Below are 19,900 nucleotides of genomic sequence, written 5' to 3'. Positions count from 1 at the left end.
CACAAAATATTTGCTATATGATTTAGCAATTCAAAGCTATGTTATGAAAAAGGAATTAGATTGCACAACCAAACTCAGGGCCTGATTCACAAACTGCACCTTAGAGTATGTTTACACTTTTGAGTAAATTAACTACTTTTCAGTGTTCACAAACTGCACTTTTGCAGTAACTTACACTTTCGTATTAAGTCCAACACTACGTATTGTCAACAACTGGCACTACAACATTCTCCAACAGAAGATAATGGCGGTAGGGATGTAAAATAAAACCGCATAGAATATAATGTTAAATTGAATTCCTATACCTCTTTGGTAGAATTAATGTTTTTATTGATTTGGAATGTTTTGCAAGCAGGTGGAAAATGGGTGTGGATTTGGTCTATAATTTCTCCTAGAAGAGGGAAAATCATGCGGAATTGGACATGCTACTTCTGGGTCCATGTGTTATTCCCCATTTTGGGAATTAGTCTGTAAACCCCAGATTTAGGTGCATGTTTACCAGCTGAAATTGGACATTTGCATCCCTCCTGGTATGCCTGTGACTAAATCTAGGGAACAGGTAATGAGGGAGAACGTGCCTGGCAGTACCAGTAGAAGTTACTAGATCCTCAAGGGCTGATTCTAGTGGAGCAATAAGATGGCGTTATGTAGTATAGGTGGATGGGGTAGCCCGGGTCCGGGAGAGAAGGTCAGTGGTTGTACAGGTCCATTGATGAGAGAACATATTAGTAGTGTAGGTTCAAGATTACACGTCAGTGATAGGTTCAGCAGAAACCACTAAAATAGTGGACTATGTAAGGACCTGCGCTGAGGATGAACATGCCCAGGAAGCATAGGTTATGGGCTGCTATCAAAACTCCATCATCCTGCTAATAGGTCTGGCTTGCCTTTGCTGTTGGATCTCAGCACTATGATGCCTCTCTGTTTACATACACTCTACAATATTTACTTTCGTTCATTCAGGATGGAAAGATGCACATTGATTTGTTGCACCCTTACAAAAATGAAGAGGATATATTCGAATCCTATTGATCTCAGAGTGCCCGAGGCAATCAGACATTTGCCAGTGTGCTCCCTCAACTTGAACATTGTGACATTGGCCATCATTCTCAAGTGTGCTCCACTTACAGTTATGTGCAATCCATGCCATCAAAAAAACGCAAATGTAGCTCTTTTGCAACTGTTTATCATGTTAATATGATGTGACAACACCAGATAAATGAACGCCAACAGTATAGTGATTACACTGAATGTGTGGAAGTAAAAGTGTAATAAACGGCTACCTTAAAACCTTTGTGTGCACAATCCATTTATCAGCTCACACTGAAAGGGTTAAATGAGTGAGTATTATGAGACCCGAGCTGTGTAGTGCTAGCAAAGGTAGCTTTTACAAGTCTGGATAATCACAGAAGAACAAACATTCTGTGAACATACGGCCACAAAACACTTGCTAAAGGCTTTGTTTAATTCCATATCTTTCCACATGGAGGATCTACATACCTTCAGCATGAGTATGAATAATGCAAATGGCCTACAAAGAAAGAGCTTTAGGCTTTGCAAGGTACTTGAACAGTGCCAGATAAATATTAATTCAATACAATGTAATACAATACAATACCCAGCATAATGACTTACTCACATCACATACTGCATAGTGTCATCCTTGGCTTATTGTGCAAGCAACCATTAACCTTGCAGATGTGTTTGTCATACATGAGACCCCTAAACTCCTGATTTCCTATGGTCTGCTGTGAATTCTTTTCCATCCCAAGCCAACTGGTTCAAATTACATTCCACTCATCCAAACTCTGTATAAATGGGCTTTGTGAAAGAAGGAAGCAGGTACAAGAGACATAGAAAGGGATAAATGCAAGATTCAGTCAAAATCTGTGAGAAGAGTAGAGTCCGCTCACCTGGACAGGGCTGTGAATTACAATCTTGATATTCCGAAGCTGACCCTACACAGGGCAGGCCACCATTTTTCGGTTCTGGGTTTGTACATGTTCTCTTCCGGCTTTTAAACCCCATCTCACAGTCTTTGGAGCAGGACGACCAGGCCCCCCATGGAGACCAGCCACCCCTGATGATGCGAGTTGGGGACTTCCCAGATCTCAAGAGATCTTCTACAAGAGCTAGAGACACAGTAGAAAGCAATGAAATTCACCACTGGAGCCACACATCTCATTGCCATCATTAGGAACAAACAAGCTACACCTTATTGGTGCCTATTAAGAAGAGAGGGAGGGGTAAAATCAAAATATTCTGAACATTTAATCAATTATTGAGTTAACAGATTTATTGTAATCCCATCTAGTGGGGGTCTTGTCCGACACAAATAGACACACTACTCCTATTTAAAAGTTCCAGTCTACCAAAGACTATAAGTAACTTTTTAAAGATCATTGTGGATTTGCATTTTTTCAAAAATACGCTGCTATTTGCCTGCCAGAATGATTTGCCCCTCTCGCTTTCCCTGCCCATATGAAAACCCGTTTTTTTCTAAATCAAGACACTCGGTTTTCTCACCCAAATTGCCCTCGGAATGACGCTTTGAGTTGGTCTATGGGATCCCGTCTTTGTGTACTAACGCAGGTGGACTGATCGTTGGTAAACCTGCGTGCATTTAATTTGCTCAAATTAATCAGTCACGTCTGATATGACTGAACAGAGACACTGTACATAGCTTATTCTAAGTAATTAAACACAGCAAAGCAGTCACTGTGTTTTTGTATGAAACTCACCGAGTACTGACTCATCTCATGTAAGTCTGAAGTGAAATATTGCACTTATTTCTTTATTTCAGCGTTTTCTATAGTGCCACATGGAACACTTTTAAGGCACTTTCGTACAACGTTACAGAGTAACATAAATATTACCTCAGTGATTACTTGGACATTAATCAAGCCCAGCTCTAATAGTTGATCACTACGCATGTGATTTACTGTTGTGTTAATTATGCATGCCTACCCTAGAATCAGATGTAAAATGTGGAGAAAAAACAGTGTACCAAGGATCTATATCAGATATAAATATTATCAAGGCTGCAGTCCAAGACACTGCCGTAGATACTTGAACCATCTTCTCCCTAACATGGCTGTTATGCACACACAAAAAACCCGGGGTCCAGTCGAACCTTCCAGCCTGCCATTCAAGTCCAAATGAAAGAACATAGAAGCAGATACCAGAGGGTAGTGTGTGAACATCTTTGGAATCCCCTTGATCTGCCACTGACGCTACACTGAACCATCTCTCATAAGGATGTTAAAACATCAGCCTTCAGTGATGAATTTGAAGTATGAAGTTGACACAGAAAGGTCAAGCCATCCTCCCCTGCAATGGAGGGACCAGGAATGTCCTTGAATAGAACAAGACCCAATGCTTCCTTAACAATGGGCACTCTCACAATAGCCACACACTATCTCTGGAACCAGCTGTACACTCGACTAAGTTACCCAACCCACTTCACAGACAGCCGACAAAACCACTAAATCACAATGACGTCCCATCAACACCAGACTGTGTCATATTCCGATGGTGACTTAGAGGTGAACCCACTAGGGAATGCGGAGGAAAGCCCTGTGCCATCCATTCACACAAACAATACAAATTCATATTGTAACTTTTTTTAAAGATGTATTTACTGAGATTAGATTTGGTTTGGTTTCAAATAGTCCGATTACGGCCACTCTGTTGGAGATGAAATGGCATGAGAAGACCAGTCTTGCTGAATTCAGTGTTAATGATAAGGTCAGTTAGCCTGTAGCAGTGTCATTTCATCTCTGCAGAGGTGTTCAGGTGTTGCCTTTCCCATGACAGAGAACTGCATAAACATCTGAGTTTCATTGCAAGCCATACCCACCTTTTCAGGAATCCTACTTTGTTGAACTGTTCTGCTTTCGAGAAGAGAATCTGGTTTACACGTCTAGTGTGCTTCATTTAAGTTACAATGTATACACAATGGTACACATTAACAGAAGGCTTGGCCTTTGATCAGCAATACCAGATTAAATGTTCTCTGCTACTGAATTTACCCTTCCCTTAAGCCACATTCACAAAATAAGCGAGACTGCTGTCCTCTCAAGAGTGGAAAATGCATTAATGTGTATTCATTTTTCATTCATTCAAAACGTATATGTAAAAGTGAATATTCTTTTGAGATAAAATGGGAAACAGTAAATAGCGGGGTATTTTCCTGCCTCCAATGACTTAGAAACTCTTGCCTCTTACAATCGAAGAACTGAAGCTAATGGACTTTGGAAGATAGTAAGTTGCATATTTAATATTTACTAATGCTGATAAAGTGTGTAGTTAGTATTCTGCAGGAACACTGTGAAATCCATTTCTGCCACTGTTTGCCAATTCTAGCAGTTTGCTTACTATAAAACCCATAATTTGCTCTGCAAATTGAGATGTTGTTCTTTGTATGCATGTAAATAGGGCAGACTTCCATGGAGGAAAAAAAAATGGCTGTCACCTAAAACCTGTAATCATTACTACCTAATGAAACATGCATCTATTGTGTTTTAGGAAAATTTAGACACCTAAAAGTTTTCTTTTTTGGTCTCGTCTAGTGGCAGAGTTTGTCTGAAGAACGTTTTGGCAAGCACCATTTTCCAGGACTAAATGAAAATCAGATCTGATCTATCTCCTCTCACATTACAAACTGGACCTACATTGGTAGCAGCGAAGTGAACCTGCTCTGCCTTCGAAAGCTTCACCTTACATCTGACATCTTTGACAAGTGATATCAAAGTTTACGAATCATATGGAATATAAAATGTTTGTCTGCAAAAACAAACACAAGAATACTGCAGAAAAAGCCCATGAACTACCAATGGTTTGTTAGTTGTCTCCCAAAATATTGTGGCTCTTTGAAGCTATATTGGGCAATGAACTTGTCTCCACATCCAAGCACTGGAGACGTCCATCACCTTTGTCTACAGACAACCTGAGATTTGCCTAAAGAAGGGAGTGCACAGGAAGCAAGTCAACGGAGAATAAACCCCCCCATAAGTCATTAGTGCAAACTGGAGTAGGCATGGCGAGGCACAGTGAAAAGATATCAGAGAAGTAGATAAAGACTTCAATCGCAGCGATAGCTGGGAAAGGTTCCTAGAAATAGGAATGACAGCTAGTAGAAAAGTAAAAAAAACTGTAACCGCAATTCTAATCCAGAATAAATGCATAGGTGGGACAGCTCAGTGGCCGTTTACAATGGAATGAAGGCGGACGCATTTACTTTTCTCTATGTATTCAGTAGCTGCTAATCCTGCGATGTTGTCAACAGTCAGCCCACATGTCAATCAGCTTGGATCAAAAGATAGAAAGTCAAATAAGAATGTTCTTCGTTCGTTAATATGGGGCAGGGGAACACATATCTTACATAAATATAGCAAGTGTTCAGGACTCAACATGCTACTTTTCAACCCTAGATGACCATCACCCGTGAACAGGTCTGCACACAAAAAGAATAAAAACCATGGTAATTTCAGTTACATTACTGTCCAGAGTGTGGTGCAATCCTTTAGCCTGAGACTCCCCATCATGAAGATGAGAGATGTGAAAATAGTCCTAATCATAAAGGCTCAAATATAGTTAAACAAGCCTTTTAGAAACAACTGACGGACCGTCTTTGGACATTTTTCCCTACTTAGTCCTAGGCAAGCAGTCACAACCTAGTCGAGAGACAAGTTCTTCTCATCATCCACCTCGGGGCTATTATTTATTTATTCATCAAAGTAGCTACCAGCTGCACACTGCTAAGGCCTAACAGATCCTAGTATGGGCACAGCACTATGGAATTCAACAGAGGACCAACCGCTTCCTACTCAAACATTTGTTGTGTATTACTGCACACTCTGGATCTCCTTTTTCACATACATATTGACATACATTAAACACCCTTGCTCTGTATAGGGTCATTAATAAATGTTATACTTATATATATATTGCCCAGATATTAACCTGGTGAGAAGAGAGGCTCCTAAAAGTCAGTGCATCAGGTAAGAAAAGGGTGCCCCGAATTTACTTTGAAAGTACTCAGTCCTTTGGTTCATATCCCACACCCGGTGCTCCATGCCCGGCAGAGCACAGTGCAAGGCATTTCCGTCTCCAGTCACCACAGAATCTTAGGACTCTGCGCATACAAACTCCCTTGAGGGCTCTTCTAACCATCCCTTACAGCAGATTACTCAAGAGAAGATCTAGTCCTCGTGTACCCAAAAAACTGATGCATACCAAAAAGTCTTTGAAGTATGTTTTAAGCACCGTACAAAACTCCACTCATTCACACTCGGACACACTGATCAGACTCTGCTGCCATCCTAAATGGAAGGAACGTACAGTCAGTTTCACAAACCGCAGAGCCATCACTGGGACAAAACCGTGTCTCTGTCTTCTTCCTCCCAAACTGAAGCTCATGGGGGTCAGCCAGTTGTGCACGGCAGGTGTAGCGGAAGCGTTGTTCTTGGCGGGCGCCATTTTGTGTCACATTGACGGGCATCCACGGAGTCCAAGGCGTATTCCTCCGAACTTCAGGGCAGTTTTCTGGGTTACAGGTCCTAAACTCCTGTAAGAAATAAAGACTAATTCTCAATTCATTTAAAAAAAAAAATACAAAAAAATATTTAGCTTACCTGCTTAGTCTGAAACAGGAGTGGGAGGTTAAACAATGGGAGAAATTAAGCAATTTACAACTACAATTGTTCAATATTTTAGGATGCCTGCACTAGCTAGTCACTTTTTAGGCCATCCAAAAGATTTTCAAATAACATCAACATACAAAAATAATACAATCTGGTCCAACCTCGCTGTGATTGAAATAAAGACAAATAGCACTTCTGTTAAATTATATATATTCTATACTTAAACAAGCATACTCATTTAATCTCCATATGCTTCTATGCAAGTACCAGAGAGGGCTTATGAGGAGGGAACAAGAAGGGGGCATTCGGCACGACCCAGGTTTTTGGCTTTAATCCACCTTTGTAATGGACCTCTGTGTAAAAATATATGTAGATGAACCAGGCATGTACAATATAGAAAGTGTAATTATCTGGGAGGGTCTGTTCTTTGCTCACACTTGACTTAATGGATACCATAATGAGATGCTGTGCCTAACACGTGCACGGCCTGTTTCTAAGAGGATGTAAATTATATTCTTTAATTTATAGAAGTAGTTTAATTAACACTGTGCAAAGACTACAAGAACAATGCTTCCATCTGGTTTATTGTCCACTGAAATGTACAATGCATCTTCGGTTCCAAACATCTTTATAATATGTCATTTGAAACTTCCAATGTGTCCATGTTACTTTGACTGTAAAGCACAGCTGTAAAATATTATAAAAGGTTTATTACAGTGGCTCCTCTCTTGCATAAATGTGTAATTTGTTGCAAGTTCACCTAGAGCAGAGGTTTATTTATTTACTTCAGTTTTTGTAAAGCGCAACATTTATCCAACAAGGATATCATGGCGATATAACTCATCCCGTAACATGGGGTGGATGTAAAGCCGGTGTTTAGTTTGGAAAGGGCCATGTTTTCAGTTTCTTTCTAAATCTGAGATAATCACTTTTGCAGCGAAGATCTAGGGGCAATTGATTCCAGGATGCTGTCGCCAAGTAGGTGAAAGAACGGCTGTCTGTTCTTACTTTTTTCACCCGTATAGTTTTGGCAAAGGCAAGATTTGCAGATCTCGAGTTTCTCGAAGGAGCATACAACTACATTCTAGATCGACGTTATGAAGGGCCCGGAGGGCATGACATAAAAGTTTGAATTTCGCCCTCATACAGGTGGGCAACGAGTGGAGAGTCCTAAGTAAAGCAGAGGCAGAACTATACCTATCTTTGTCAAAGATAATTTTTGCGGCCATTTTTTGAATCACCTGTACGTAGGTGAGTAGATGGTCCGACATCCCTACATGTAAGGCATTTCCATAATCCAGTCTACTGACCACCAGGGCTTGTAGAATGGATCTGCTGTAATCTACGGAGATCCAGTGGAAAAGTTTTTTTAAGAAGTTTCAACAAACCATAGCATTTGCCACATGCGGCAATGACTTGTTCCTGCATGGTTAGAGGCTCATCAATTAGAATCACTAAGTTTCTTACCAGGCTTGGGGGCAGATCCAAGGGAAGCCAGCCACCATGCTGCGTCACAAATGTCATTGGTGCCCCTAGAAGCAGAATCTCTGTTTTTTCAGCATTCAGATTTAAACAATGTGCATTCGTCCAGCTTACTACTTCCTCTAGAAGCTAGATAATTTCTTTCTGGTTTCTTTGACTTTCCCACCTATGGTGATGACCAATTGTGTATCATCGGTGTACAAGCATTTTTCGAAGCCCATCTTGAGCACTAACTTCTTGAGGGCTGCAACATAAACATTAAACAGTGTCAGGCTCAGTGATGTGCCCTGTGGCACCTCTCAAGTTAAACTATGGGGAGTAGAGTTTGTCGATCCCAGCTGAACCGATTGAGATCTCTTGCTCAAAAATAAGGCGAACCAGCGCAGTTTATTACCTATGACAATATAACATACTATTGGTTGTAACATATGATTTTTTAATATTAAACTTGAACTGCGACAACAACAAGGTGATGGATGGAATGCTGAATTCATCTCATCCACTGATTCGCTTGGGCCCGCATTCCAGTCCATTGTTTTTCACCCACTATGCCACTCTAGACAGAAGCTTACCGTATGCAAATCAGTACCAACCCTGCTAACTAAGGGAAAAGTCTGTCCTGAACTGCCAGGCAGGGTTCCCTCCAGAAGGGACCACAAGCAACCATATCGGATTCGACCTACTTACGGCTCATCAGTGAGATACAGCTTGAGTCCTATAGCACTGTGAGCATGAAGCCCACGTCTGGCTGTCACATTAAAGACGTAAACTGCAACAACAAGGTGATGGATGGATGGTATGCTTGAATTAACCTCAGCCACTCTCAGGGCCATATTGCAATCCATAGTTTTGAGTCTGCCATGCCACTATAAAGCAAAACATTATTTTCATGAAACTTCAAAGGCTCATAATTTTTCATGCTTGGACAGTTCTACATTGCTATTGATGACCTGTTTATCAACGATATGCAGGGGCCATATGGGAAACCAAATTTTCTTTCTTGAGTATTGTATCTTCTTCATGTACAATTTTTGCGCCTTCTCACAAAACGTGGGAAACACGTATTGTCTCTGTTCAAACAGTTTCATTTAGTGAAACAGTTTAAAATGTTATGTTCTTCGGTTGAAGTTAGAAAGGAGAATCACTCAACCTTGGGAAATGTAAAGGATCAGTGCCAGATTCCTTCGCTTACAGAATGGTAACAAAGGTGAGGCTGTGCTTAAAAAAGGTTGCTTAGGAGAAGAAATGTGGGAACAGATACATTTCCAGAAAAGAGAAGATTTTCTGTACACTGCTTGTATTAATCACCTGTGACAATGCTCTAATAATTGTCGCAAAAATTGATTCTCAATTTTTCTAAAGTAGTATATAATAATGTTTTTGCTACCAGACAGACATTTTCCTTAACTCTTCATAAACAAAGTGAATGGCCCCACTTTAAAGTACTCTGGTAAGGTCTCTGGTAGGTCTGTGCAGTCTCCAGGTTGAACGATCCTGTAAAATACCACACAGACAGATAATTGAGACGCCTGTCAGTTCTTTCAACTCTGCTGACTAATAGAGAATTGAAATGAGACTGGGAAGGCTGAAATGCCCCTTCTTGTGTCATACTGTTTGATTCTGCTTATGAGTGGAAAAAAAATGTAAGTCACCAGACTTGCATAATTTCAGAGTAGCCTAATAACGTATTTTACTCAGCACAAGGGGGATAGCTTAGTAGGTTAGTTACCAGTATATGAGGCATTTGCGTGTAAACTCAACGTCAGTGTTTTAAATTCTGCTAAGCCAAGTGGGGCATTCATCCTAACAAGAAAATGATTGGTTTCTCTATAATGTAAACCCTTCAGAACCCACTATCAGAACTACAGTCTGGTCCTAAGACGCCGTTCCTGTGGTAATAATAAGATAAGCAAAAACACATTAGCAAACTTTGATGTGGCGCTTGTCTGACTCAATAAGAAGTCATCCTTTCCTCAGGATTTGGAATGACGCCCTCTTTTGGAGTCCTTTTTAGAGGCAAGGATTCTGATATGCAGGAGCGGCACCTCCGCTAGGGCAGAGGAGCGTTGTTCCCCCACCAGCAGCGTCAGCTGCTTGATCTTTACCAGAAAACTATAAAAAAATGAGTTTATTATTGTTTTATGGTAAAGTGGTGGGGCCACAGTGGTGACAAGCAGCGAGGGGAAGTGCTCAGCACTCCCCCTCACTGCGCATGTGTGTTTGGCCGGCCGTCTCGGCCCAGCAAATACACATGCGCAGTAGGGGCTCTCCAGCCCAGCAATACAGTTGCCGGGCTGAAGAGAGCCTGCACAGCCTTCCAGTCTGCCTGGGAGCGCCAATCCTGCCAATCCTGATGCTGCTTTGTGCAGCGTCAGGATTGGCTGCAGGCTGGGAGCCTGTGCCTGTGTGCAGCGACGGAGGACAGGAGCGGCACGTCAGTGAGAGACGGTAAGAGGTTTACTTTTTTTTATGTAATTTTTATTTTATTTAAATTAATGTGTATTCGCCCCTTCTGCACCCTGCAAGATGCTACTGCTGATATGGGACATTTGCTCCTACACTTGGGGAAAAGACTGGTATAAGATGTGAGCACCCACAAAGTTGTATCAAGCCCACACACTCCACAAACAGACATGCAACAAGTGTTACAAGATGTTGCCAGTGTGTTCTCAAGAAGGTAAATGTGAGACCTTTCCATCTGTGAGAGTCCCGTCACCACCTTTGCATTAGATGAGCCATCCTCCAGAGTAATGGAGCACACGGCTCTTTGAGAATAAAGCAAATGGCCACTGGGTCTGCAACTCATTGGTACAAGAACTGACTGCTGAGTTACCCCAAGACATCTATATGTTTTTTTTTTATTATTTAGATACTCCAGTGAGTTGGTCAGCTACCATGCACACTAAAAGTGGCAGGAGAGCACCAGAACTCCTCCAAGGAGAGCGAATATCTAGCATTATGGAGTCTGTGCGCTGGATATCTGCTTCCTGGGATACAAGCACTGCAGGCAGAAGGAAATCTAAGGACCCTGATGTGCTTTTCTAGATTCAGATGTCTTTTCTAACTAACTCCCCCAGGACATCATTGTTTGAAAAACATCGATTATTACCCAATAAAGTAGGTAATTGGGAAACTTGGCAGCCTTAGCTAAGGAAATCAGATTATCCTTAAAAAGATATGCGCTGTAACAAATGGGACAAAAAGGGACTCACCTGATATTCTTTTACATAATTATGCAAGTTCGGCTGCAAGAGGTGCGGTGTATTAACAAGGTGCTGATGTGTCTACAGTTAAAAGCCTGTCTTTAGCACACTTTAAAAATGCAATACTCCGGTTTGGGAGAAAAATTAAAGTTTGCAGTCAGGTAGAGGCAGCTCAAGTTTTGGAGGGAATGCAGAAAAGACGGTCAGGAAGATGGGGATCTGACCTTGTGAGATTTGTCTGCATCTACGGCATAGTAGTCTGCTTTGATGTGCCAATTCTTGGGGAAGTTCCAGGGTGCATTTTATTGGGGGGGGGGCGAAACTTGGTACACCTTTGGGCTGTCTGTCTCATGCTCTCTGTTCTTGCTCCCTTCTCCCCTTCTCCCACCAGTAACTCTGAGGTTAGACGCAATAAAGTCCAGAACTCATATCGACCGCATTTCCTAGACTTGGGTGAATAATGATTACACTTGCAATATATGAAAAAAAATTGCTTTATGTGACGTTCAAAAACTTTCCGTTACATAAATTGGTATAATCTTTTCCTTGTGGGATACTGATTCGAACAGAAAATGTAGAACTAAAGAGAAACTATTAAATCTATTAAAACCAGTCTCATATCTTGCACGTTATTGTATGAGGTGTGGCCTTGCGTGAAAATTTCACAAACAATACTAACAAACTATCAATACATATTTAGTCTCATTCACATAAATTCACATAACTTTCACATACAAAATTATGCAATTTCGTAAACTGCTAATTTCTACCTAAATCCTAGACAAAACAGGTCACCACCTCCCGGTAGTTTTAATTTCTATACTTTTATTGGTACTTACATTTGTTCTTACTAACCATATTAGTTAAAAGGAAGTGTCTCTATTTTTAAAAAAAAAAAACACTTTACCAAACCTGGAGGAAATTCTGAAGCTGCTTTGGTGACTTAAGCACACACACACGCACCCCTCCCCCCAAGGTATACAAACGTAAACAACATCCATAAAGCAGTATTCTGTGAGTATGTCTCATTTGTCAAGCTTGCCAGAGCTGTTTTGCCCCTGGGCACCGGATAACTACTTCTCGCTTCTAATTCCAGCATCAGGAGGATTCCTTTGTTTTCACCTCTGTGCTAAGAAACATTGTTGTTTGGCATATCTTTTCATTATTAGTGAAGCATAAAAGCATATGAGCATGTCATTCACATCAGGGAGTCCCACCACAAAAACAGCGATGAGCACTGATACGCACCACAGTACAGCCCAGGCACGTGTTCCCGTTTTCACAAGACCGCTGGCGCGAATGAATCCCTCCACCGCAGTTGGCGCTGCATTTCGTCCACGGGCCCCAAGAGGACCAGAAGATCGGCAGGGGGCACGGATTCTTCTCGTTGCAGAATCTGGAAGACAAAGGCCTGGTCTAGTGGACTGTTTAAGTATTCTGAGAGTCTGAATGCCTCATACAAGTGTGAAACAAAGTGCCCATGCCTGCAGCTCAAAGATACTTCATTTCAGGCAAACAAGGCCATTAGCTAGCTGAAACAGAATGGCAAGGTCTGTGGGTATCCTGGTGAAGCCGCGATATCCCTCAAACTTTAGGAAAGTACGGGGGCAGGCTAGTTAGCTATGTACCCTAACATATTGGTAGGTCTATGTCTCCGTGAGGGACCTCAGATCTGTCTAGTCAGAGCCAAATGCCTGGTGTTCTCCCTTAGGCACATGTCTTTTCTCTCCCTCAGCTCCAAATCTAAGCGGAAATAATCACAACTGCTTTTTGCACTTTTGATGATTTTCAAATATGTCAACTTTTTCTGTTACTGACAATAGCTCGATGTTCCTCTACACCTGTGTCTAAAGGACAAGCTACTGGAAGCTGCAGGTCGTGTCCCATCAGCCTCAAAACCAGACGTGATGGCTGAGCAGGCTGTGGGACACTCAAAGAGGTGTTCTTTATGGATTGTAGGACTGTTACAGGCGAAACCTGTATTTTTGAGAACGTTTGTGTCTGGAGTTTTTTTTTTTTAACAGTTCATATTTTCATATGTTTTTTTCACATTTCTATTAACCTGATGCCGCCACAGCTAAGTCACGCCCCCTCCTGCGCTGTCTTAGAGCACAGCCAAGACCTTATCCATTTGAGACCCAGCAGCATCAGCCATCTACAGGTGATTGTGCAAATCTAGCTACCTTCACCATCTAGGAGCCTTCGTTTTTTATTATTGTTTATAGCAAAGCAAAACCACTGAGCAGGGCACGGCTCACATTTCTAATCTTATTTGGTAAGAGGCACCATCCAACGAACCTCCAAAGAGGCGCAGGTCAATGGAATATTCGAATGATCTCTCATTAACATCTAACACAATGCTTAATAATACCTTATACTGACGTTCCCTTACCATTTAAATTATGGCTTCATTCCAAAATGACACAATAAATTGTTTTTATCAGCCTTCAGCGTTGGTCTTCACATGAAGAACTGAATTTATTTATTTTAAAAGGGATTCTTTTTGATACAATAGTGATAATAAGGGAGCCGAGTACAGAGGCTCAAAAGAGGCTGATCAGCATAGTGAAAAAAATCCATTCTGTACAGTTCAAATGTCCAGAGGGCAAACGTTGGCACATCTCACTAAACCTATATAATATTTGTCACGCACCCCACGAAGCCTATCACATACAAAGTAAACTGGGCAATTTATGACAACCAATGTCATAGAGCAGTCACCTCCACCACCACGCCTGACTTTGCTAACATGAGAAAATATAAAATAGCAAAATCGGCTTTTTGGAAAGTTCACAATAGGGAGACACTTCTGATAGCACCATCAAAACTGGTCCAACGATATAGATAACTCATTATGGTTATTGATATTGTGAGCAAGTGGAGAAGCTGAGCCGTACGGTCCACCCCTTCCGGGTTTATGACTGTACTTGCTTTTGGCTAGTACTACTGGGTGAGGGGATCGGCACAAGAGCTGTCCAAGGATAAACAGGAAACTTGGCCGGTCACAGCAGATGAAGGCCAAGGCAGTGGGGATAGCTCCATTGACAACTTTACAATATAATGGCAACTCAATCAGGTCTAGACTGAGTTGTTGAAATGTTGAGGTCTCCTATCATTTTTTGAGAAGGTGAAGTGAATGTTATGGAACATCGTGCACTGCCGAATATGCTGTGTAAGAATCCTACTTGCAGACTGGCTAATCACTGGTCAATCATTACCATGAAGAGCGCGGGCTTAGATTCCCATACTTTCCTTGACATATATTGAAGAGGATATGGACCTATGGAAGTCCCTCTCTATGTCGGCCTACTGGGAGGAAGGTTTCATACCAACGAGGAGCCCTACTTCTCGTCAGTTAGAGGAGAAAACTCCTGCTTTCCCCAACTCTTGCATGACCTCGCAGCCAGCATGACTCTGTGCTGGGATCATGGCAAGAAGGCGGTGTTAATGATGGAGGGTCGGAGTATGTGGAGGGGTTTGTCAGCAGCATGGGAGAACCAGCGAAAGGAGCAGGTTTATGCTACCAGTACTGTCTTGGGCGAAGGAGTTCCAAATAGTTAGTGAGCCAGAGTGTGATAGGGCCATGTGCTTCTCCTTAAATCCCTGGGACACTGTCACAGATTATCAACTAACTGGCGGTGTCCTCCCAGTTGGTCAGTACTGCCTTGTAGGGTATGATGTTGAGAACAAGAGAACAAGCTACAGTGGAGGAAGGCCAAGGAAAAGAAGATATAAAAGGGAAATGAGTGCCAGCTGCCAAGAAGAAAGAAAATGAATCAATTACTGCATTTATATAGCAGATTCTGGAGGGGCTGGGGACTTGGAGAAGTATAAAACCCTTAAAGGCTACAGGCTGACAACAACGGCACCACCATAAGTAAAGTCAACAACCTCAATAATAGGATTCCAAAGGTGGATGGGTGTTTATGGAGTTAGGAGCCAGACTGGAAACCAAAATCACCCCTTGCAAAAATGCAGCCTCACACTTCGAGGCCACAAGTACTATAAGGCAATTTGCATGGATGGCCTTCGCAGCCCATCCTGCTCCGTAAGTAGTCCCATAGGCTGCAGCCCACTGTGAAAATGCCAGAGTGGCAGAAAGGCCTCTCAGGCCCTGAAGAAGTTCACAGATAGTCTATCGGCCTGGCAGAAACACTAATGTGCAAACATTCAAAGGGAGACTTGTCAGTAAGCAAACATGTCAATTGCTGCCCATTGAGACACGTTTCAAATACATATCTTACATAAACATTAACCACCCTTTGAAAACTATTATCAAAGCGGCTCCGAGCAGAAAATGTGGCCTTTGAAATCAGCATAAACAATATAGGACACTTTTAGTCATCACCAAGGCCGGTCAAGCCTTTCATTCCACTGGGCATTGCCCTGGTGGACTGGAGCCCCAATATGCCATTCTTTAGAACAAGGGGTGCACCTGGTCTCTCGGTCACTCTCACCAGCTTCCCGAGGTTAACTGCAGTAGACAGGAGGCGTCAAAAGGGAGAGAAAGGGAGGAGAGAGGTAGAGAGCGAACGATCAGAGCGGGAGAAAAAAGACAGAATAGATGGACTGAAAGAGAGAGATTGTATGAAGCAATGAGAGGAGCAGGGCTGTATTTGGTTCCCCAGTCGGGCCCTGGTCGTTACAATAATGGGAGGCAGTTGATGTGTGAAGGAAGCATGTATAACTCTCCTGCTCCCTACGAATATTAAAAATACAGGTCATTTTTCAACAACATTCACGCCTAGTGGGAGGCATTTCACTGTTCAGATTGACTCTCTACTAGTTTGTCTCGCTGGATCAAAAGAAACCATCAGTTTTTGTTTTTTTAACAGTTTGTCACAACACAAAGTTCAGCACATGCACTAATAGAGCAAAACGATTTTGCACAATTTTTGCTGTTTACAGAGAAATGAATGGCAGAGACATAAAATCCACATCCGTTCAATTGAGTCTTCACTCCTGTTTGAACATGTATAGGGTAGCGTGCTGCCTGTTTACTGACAGCTTTTAAGACATTACATCAGCTGCATGAAGCGCCATACACCTGCAACTGCAAATCAATGCAAATGATTTACTCCCGTCCTAAATGCCCATTATAGGACTGAACTTCAGACATTAGGCTGCTCTGGTCTTTTTTAGGTAACCTGCAAAAGGGAAGCATCTTCAATTTGCACCTACAAAGCAAATAGGTTTCTCATTATTCCTTAATTTTGTAAGCTGCAAAAACAGGAATGTCCAAGTTAGTTACATTTTGTCCATTTCGAGACTTTATCAAATACTGTTAAGGATTTCCATTCAGACCTCCAGAGGTCATGGCCTGGCACTCCCACCTGAGCAAGCAACACAATCTAGACAATCTGTTTGACATTCTGTTGCCCCACCGAAATGAACATATTTGCACACCCAAAATGAACAGAGTTCTGACAGGCCCTCGACAGAGCCTTGGGGCATGCGTAATACATCGCCAACAAGTAGACCACAAGACGGAAATATGGTAGTGTGAAGGTCTAGGGATCTCCTACCGTTCCTCCCTGCTCTGTCCCACGCAGACTCTGCCCCCAAACTGTGGGGCCGGGTTACTGCACGATCGCTGTCGCACTTGGAAGCCGATACCACAGCTCGTGCTGCACTGGGCCCAGGATGACCAGGGTGTCCAAGCTCCGTTCCTTCGTGAGAAAACAGAAGTATGTAAAGTTTAGCCAACAACTTCTCTGAGCAGTGGTGTTTCTAGTACAGCAAGATGAAGGGACACTGACAAATACAAAACGTTGTGCTCCTGTGTCTGACAGGGCAAGTCAATCTTACCATCAACCGCCTGCAAATGTAAACTGTGGCTATTATACTCATTCAGCAAAGTACAGCAGGGGTCGGGCATTAAATGTCATTCTAAAGTTTTTGAAATTTGCACATAGTGCATATGGGAAACAAATAACTTGGTACTTTAGTTGACCATGTGCAAATCCAAAATTTGCCCTGCACAGCACATTGCTGTAGAGTCCTTTGCTATAGGAAAACACGGTATTCTACATACGCCTTGCATGAACTATTGTTTAGTTCACTTTATGCTTGTTTTGGGCTCTAGCTAATAGTGAAGCTGCACTTCCGGACGGAGGACAGGTAATAATACCAGATGAAGATAGATGTATTCCTAACATATTTCTGACTTTAAAGATTTTTTATGAATTAACATGACAGACTGACAGTAGACCTACTTTTTACCTCATAGGTTACTTTGAAACGTGCTGCAATGTCCGCTATTGTGGTTGCTGGTGGCATGTACATTGTGTATATAATTGGTTGTCACCTTTCTGAAAAGTCTGTGTGACACTTTGCAGTTCAACAGTGCATAAGAGCAGAGTTCTGGAGTTATGCCGGTCAACACGCAAAAAGGAAGATCTCTTCTGCAATCAGCTATCTCTAAGGGGGAGGTCTGATAGCTCAGAATACCACCTAGAATCAAAAGCGATAAACACTGTAGTTTACATCTATAACCAAATGCTAAACACAGGTCGCCTGTGCTTGTATCTACCGGTAAACTGGATGATCAATTTCTGTGTCCACTTTGTTTCGTTTATTTGCCCGCCAGCATATACCTCCCATTAGCTAATTTGGAAAATTGTAAATTATATATGCAAGATGCACTGTTGGGCTGTACCTTTAAATACATTCCAGTAATGACCTAACCACTGTCCACCTCAACTGTAGAGAGCCATTTGGCTTCCAAAGCCCAGATCTAGGCTTGATACAAATAATAAATAAATAAAAACATAGGTATAATGGTAACAATCAAAGAAAATTAAAATAGAGACATGGAAATCGTTGATATAAACCCTAATACATTCCAATGCAATCTGAGAAAAATGTAAAACATTGTGCTGGATGAAGCCCTCCATACTGTGGTTTGATGCAAGACACATTTTTACAATATTAGAACTCAAATTCCCATATTGCGAGCATTCTCAGAATCAAAATAACAATCAGTCTTGAACACAGTTCCACTGAAATTGTTCTGTGCATGTTCCTCTCTCCAGTTCTTGTCATCTGCTGCTCTCGATTCAGGAACAATCAGCATAAAAACAAAGCCTCGAGTGACAGCTCAATGTATTACAAAATATTAATATACATAAATTAAAAAAATGGTGCTTTTCTACTGTAATAATAGCGCCTCAAATCAAATAATTTACACCAGTGGTCAACAATGCAAATTCTCGGTTGTCCCAAAACTTCAGAGGTCCAATAATGGGTACTTACACCCTAACTCTTACTCCCTAACAGGATATTGCATTTCTTGAGTGTAAATACTACACAAATGTATCAAATCCACAAGTACCTCGGACCAAACAGAGACTACCCCTCTACTGGATTTTAAGAAGGAAATTAATTGGGGAGGGTACATCTGTTGGAGCCGCACATCACGGCCTCTGGAACACTCAACATAGCCAAACATATCCTTCAGAACACAAACTACATGATCTTCAAAATAACTCTAAGTAAATGAGTTTCCCAAACACATTTTTCACTTAACCTGGTAATGCTGGATGGAATCTACATTGTGTCTTGGAGTGACTCTTATTGACTACGTTCATGTCATACTACCAATACCTTTATTAACTACTTGTCTCTTTTTCCTCTCCTCCCACCTCCATTCCCGACTCAGACTCAACATCTGCATCAAACACAGACAGACAATCCATCTTATGCAGGTACTTAACCAGATTTATCAGTGGCATACATTTAAGCCATAACCCAAACATGCCCAATGCTTGGGGTCACCAGATTATTTCTTGGTTTGGTTAACTGAAAACCCTGAAGTCGGTGTACTATGATATATTTGGTGCGAAGACACAGGAGCTGGAAGTAGGGGTGCGGGCATGGTGTTGTGGTTTTTATATTCTTCATTCTTCTGCCATTTGCTGTTCCCTTTACTAAGGAACCCCTCGCCTTTATTTCATGCATCTCTAAATTAGAACTTGGCTTCAGATACAGCAGTAAAGAGAATTTCATTCACATCACACAGTGGCCAACAATGGATCAAAAATGAAAATCATTACGACTAATTGGACAAATGAAATTTATTTATATGTAAGGCAAACCAAAGATTGGGACTGCCAGAGGTACCGGGCCCCAAACCACCTCTAAACCTATAAACACAAAACCTATACACACTACAAAGCCAGTAAATCAAAGAAAGCCAGTAAATCAAAGTGCCCCACCAGTGTCCAGGCACGGCTCCTCCGCTAGGCGGAGGAGAGTTGCCTCCTGCCAGCAGCAGCAGCTGCAAACCTTTTACTACAAGACGATAATAAACTGTGTTTATTATCGTTCTGTAGTAAAAGGGGCGGGGCCACAGGCTGTGATGAGCACTGATGGGAGTGCACTGTGCACTCCCCTCAATGCGCATGTGTGTTTGGCCACCTGTCTCGGGCCGGCCAAAAACACATGTGCACAGGGCTCTCTCCAGCCTGGTACTGTGTTGCCGGGCTGGAGAGATTAGGCGCAGCCTCCCAGTCTGCCTGGGAGCGCCCTGACTGGGCACTCCCAGACAGTCCTAATGCTGCTCTAAGCAGC

General features: G+C 42.1%; 1 protein-coding gene across 3 annotated transcripts in view; it reads right to left on the bottom strand.

The window, feature by feature from the left end:
- Window positions 1-19,900, bottom strand: part of SEMA5B (semaphorin 5B) — a 715,815-nt gene that overhangs the window by 66,295 nt on the left and 629,620 nt on the right. For all 3 annotated transcript variants that reach the window (XM_069224666.1, XM_069224667.1, XM_069224668.1), the window contains 4 exons: window positions 16,855-16,998; window positions 12,578-12,725; window positions 6,343-6,568; window positions 1,914-2,132 (listed from right to left, as the gene is read on the bottom strand). In XM_069224666.1, coding sequence (XP_069080767.1) covers window positions 1,914-2,132; window positions 6,343-6,568; window positions 12,578-12,725; window positions 16,855-16,998 — 737 coding nt within the window. The remainder of the gene's footprint in view (window positions 1-1,913; window positions 2,133-6,342; window positions 6,569-12,577; window positions 12,726-16,854; window positions 16,999-19,900) is intronic.

This window comes from Pleurodeles waltl, chromosome 3_1, assembly GCF_031143425.1.
Source record: "Pleurodeles waltl isolate 20211129_DDA chromosome 3_1, aPleWal1.hap1.20221129, whole genome shotgun sequence".
Taxonomy (NCBI): domain Eukaryota; kingdom Metazoa; phylum Chordata; class Amphibia; order Caudata; family Salamandridae; genus Pleurodeles; species Pleurodeles waltl.
Note: the sequence above shows the minus strand (reverse complement) of the source record. Positions and strands in the feature narration are given on the sequence as shown.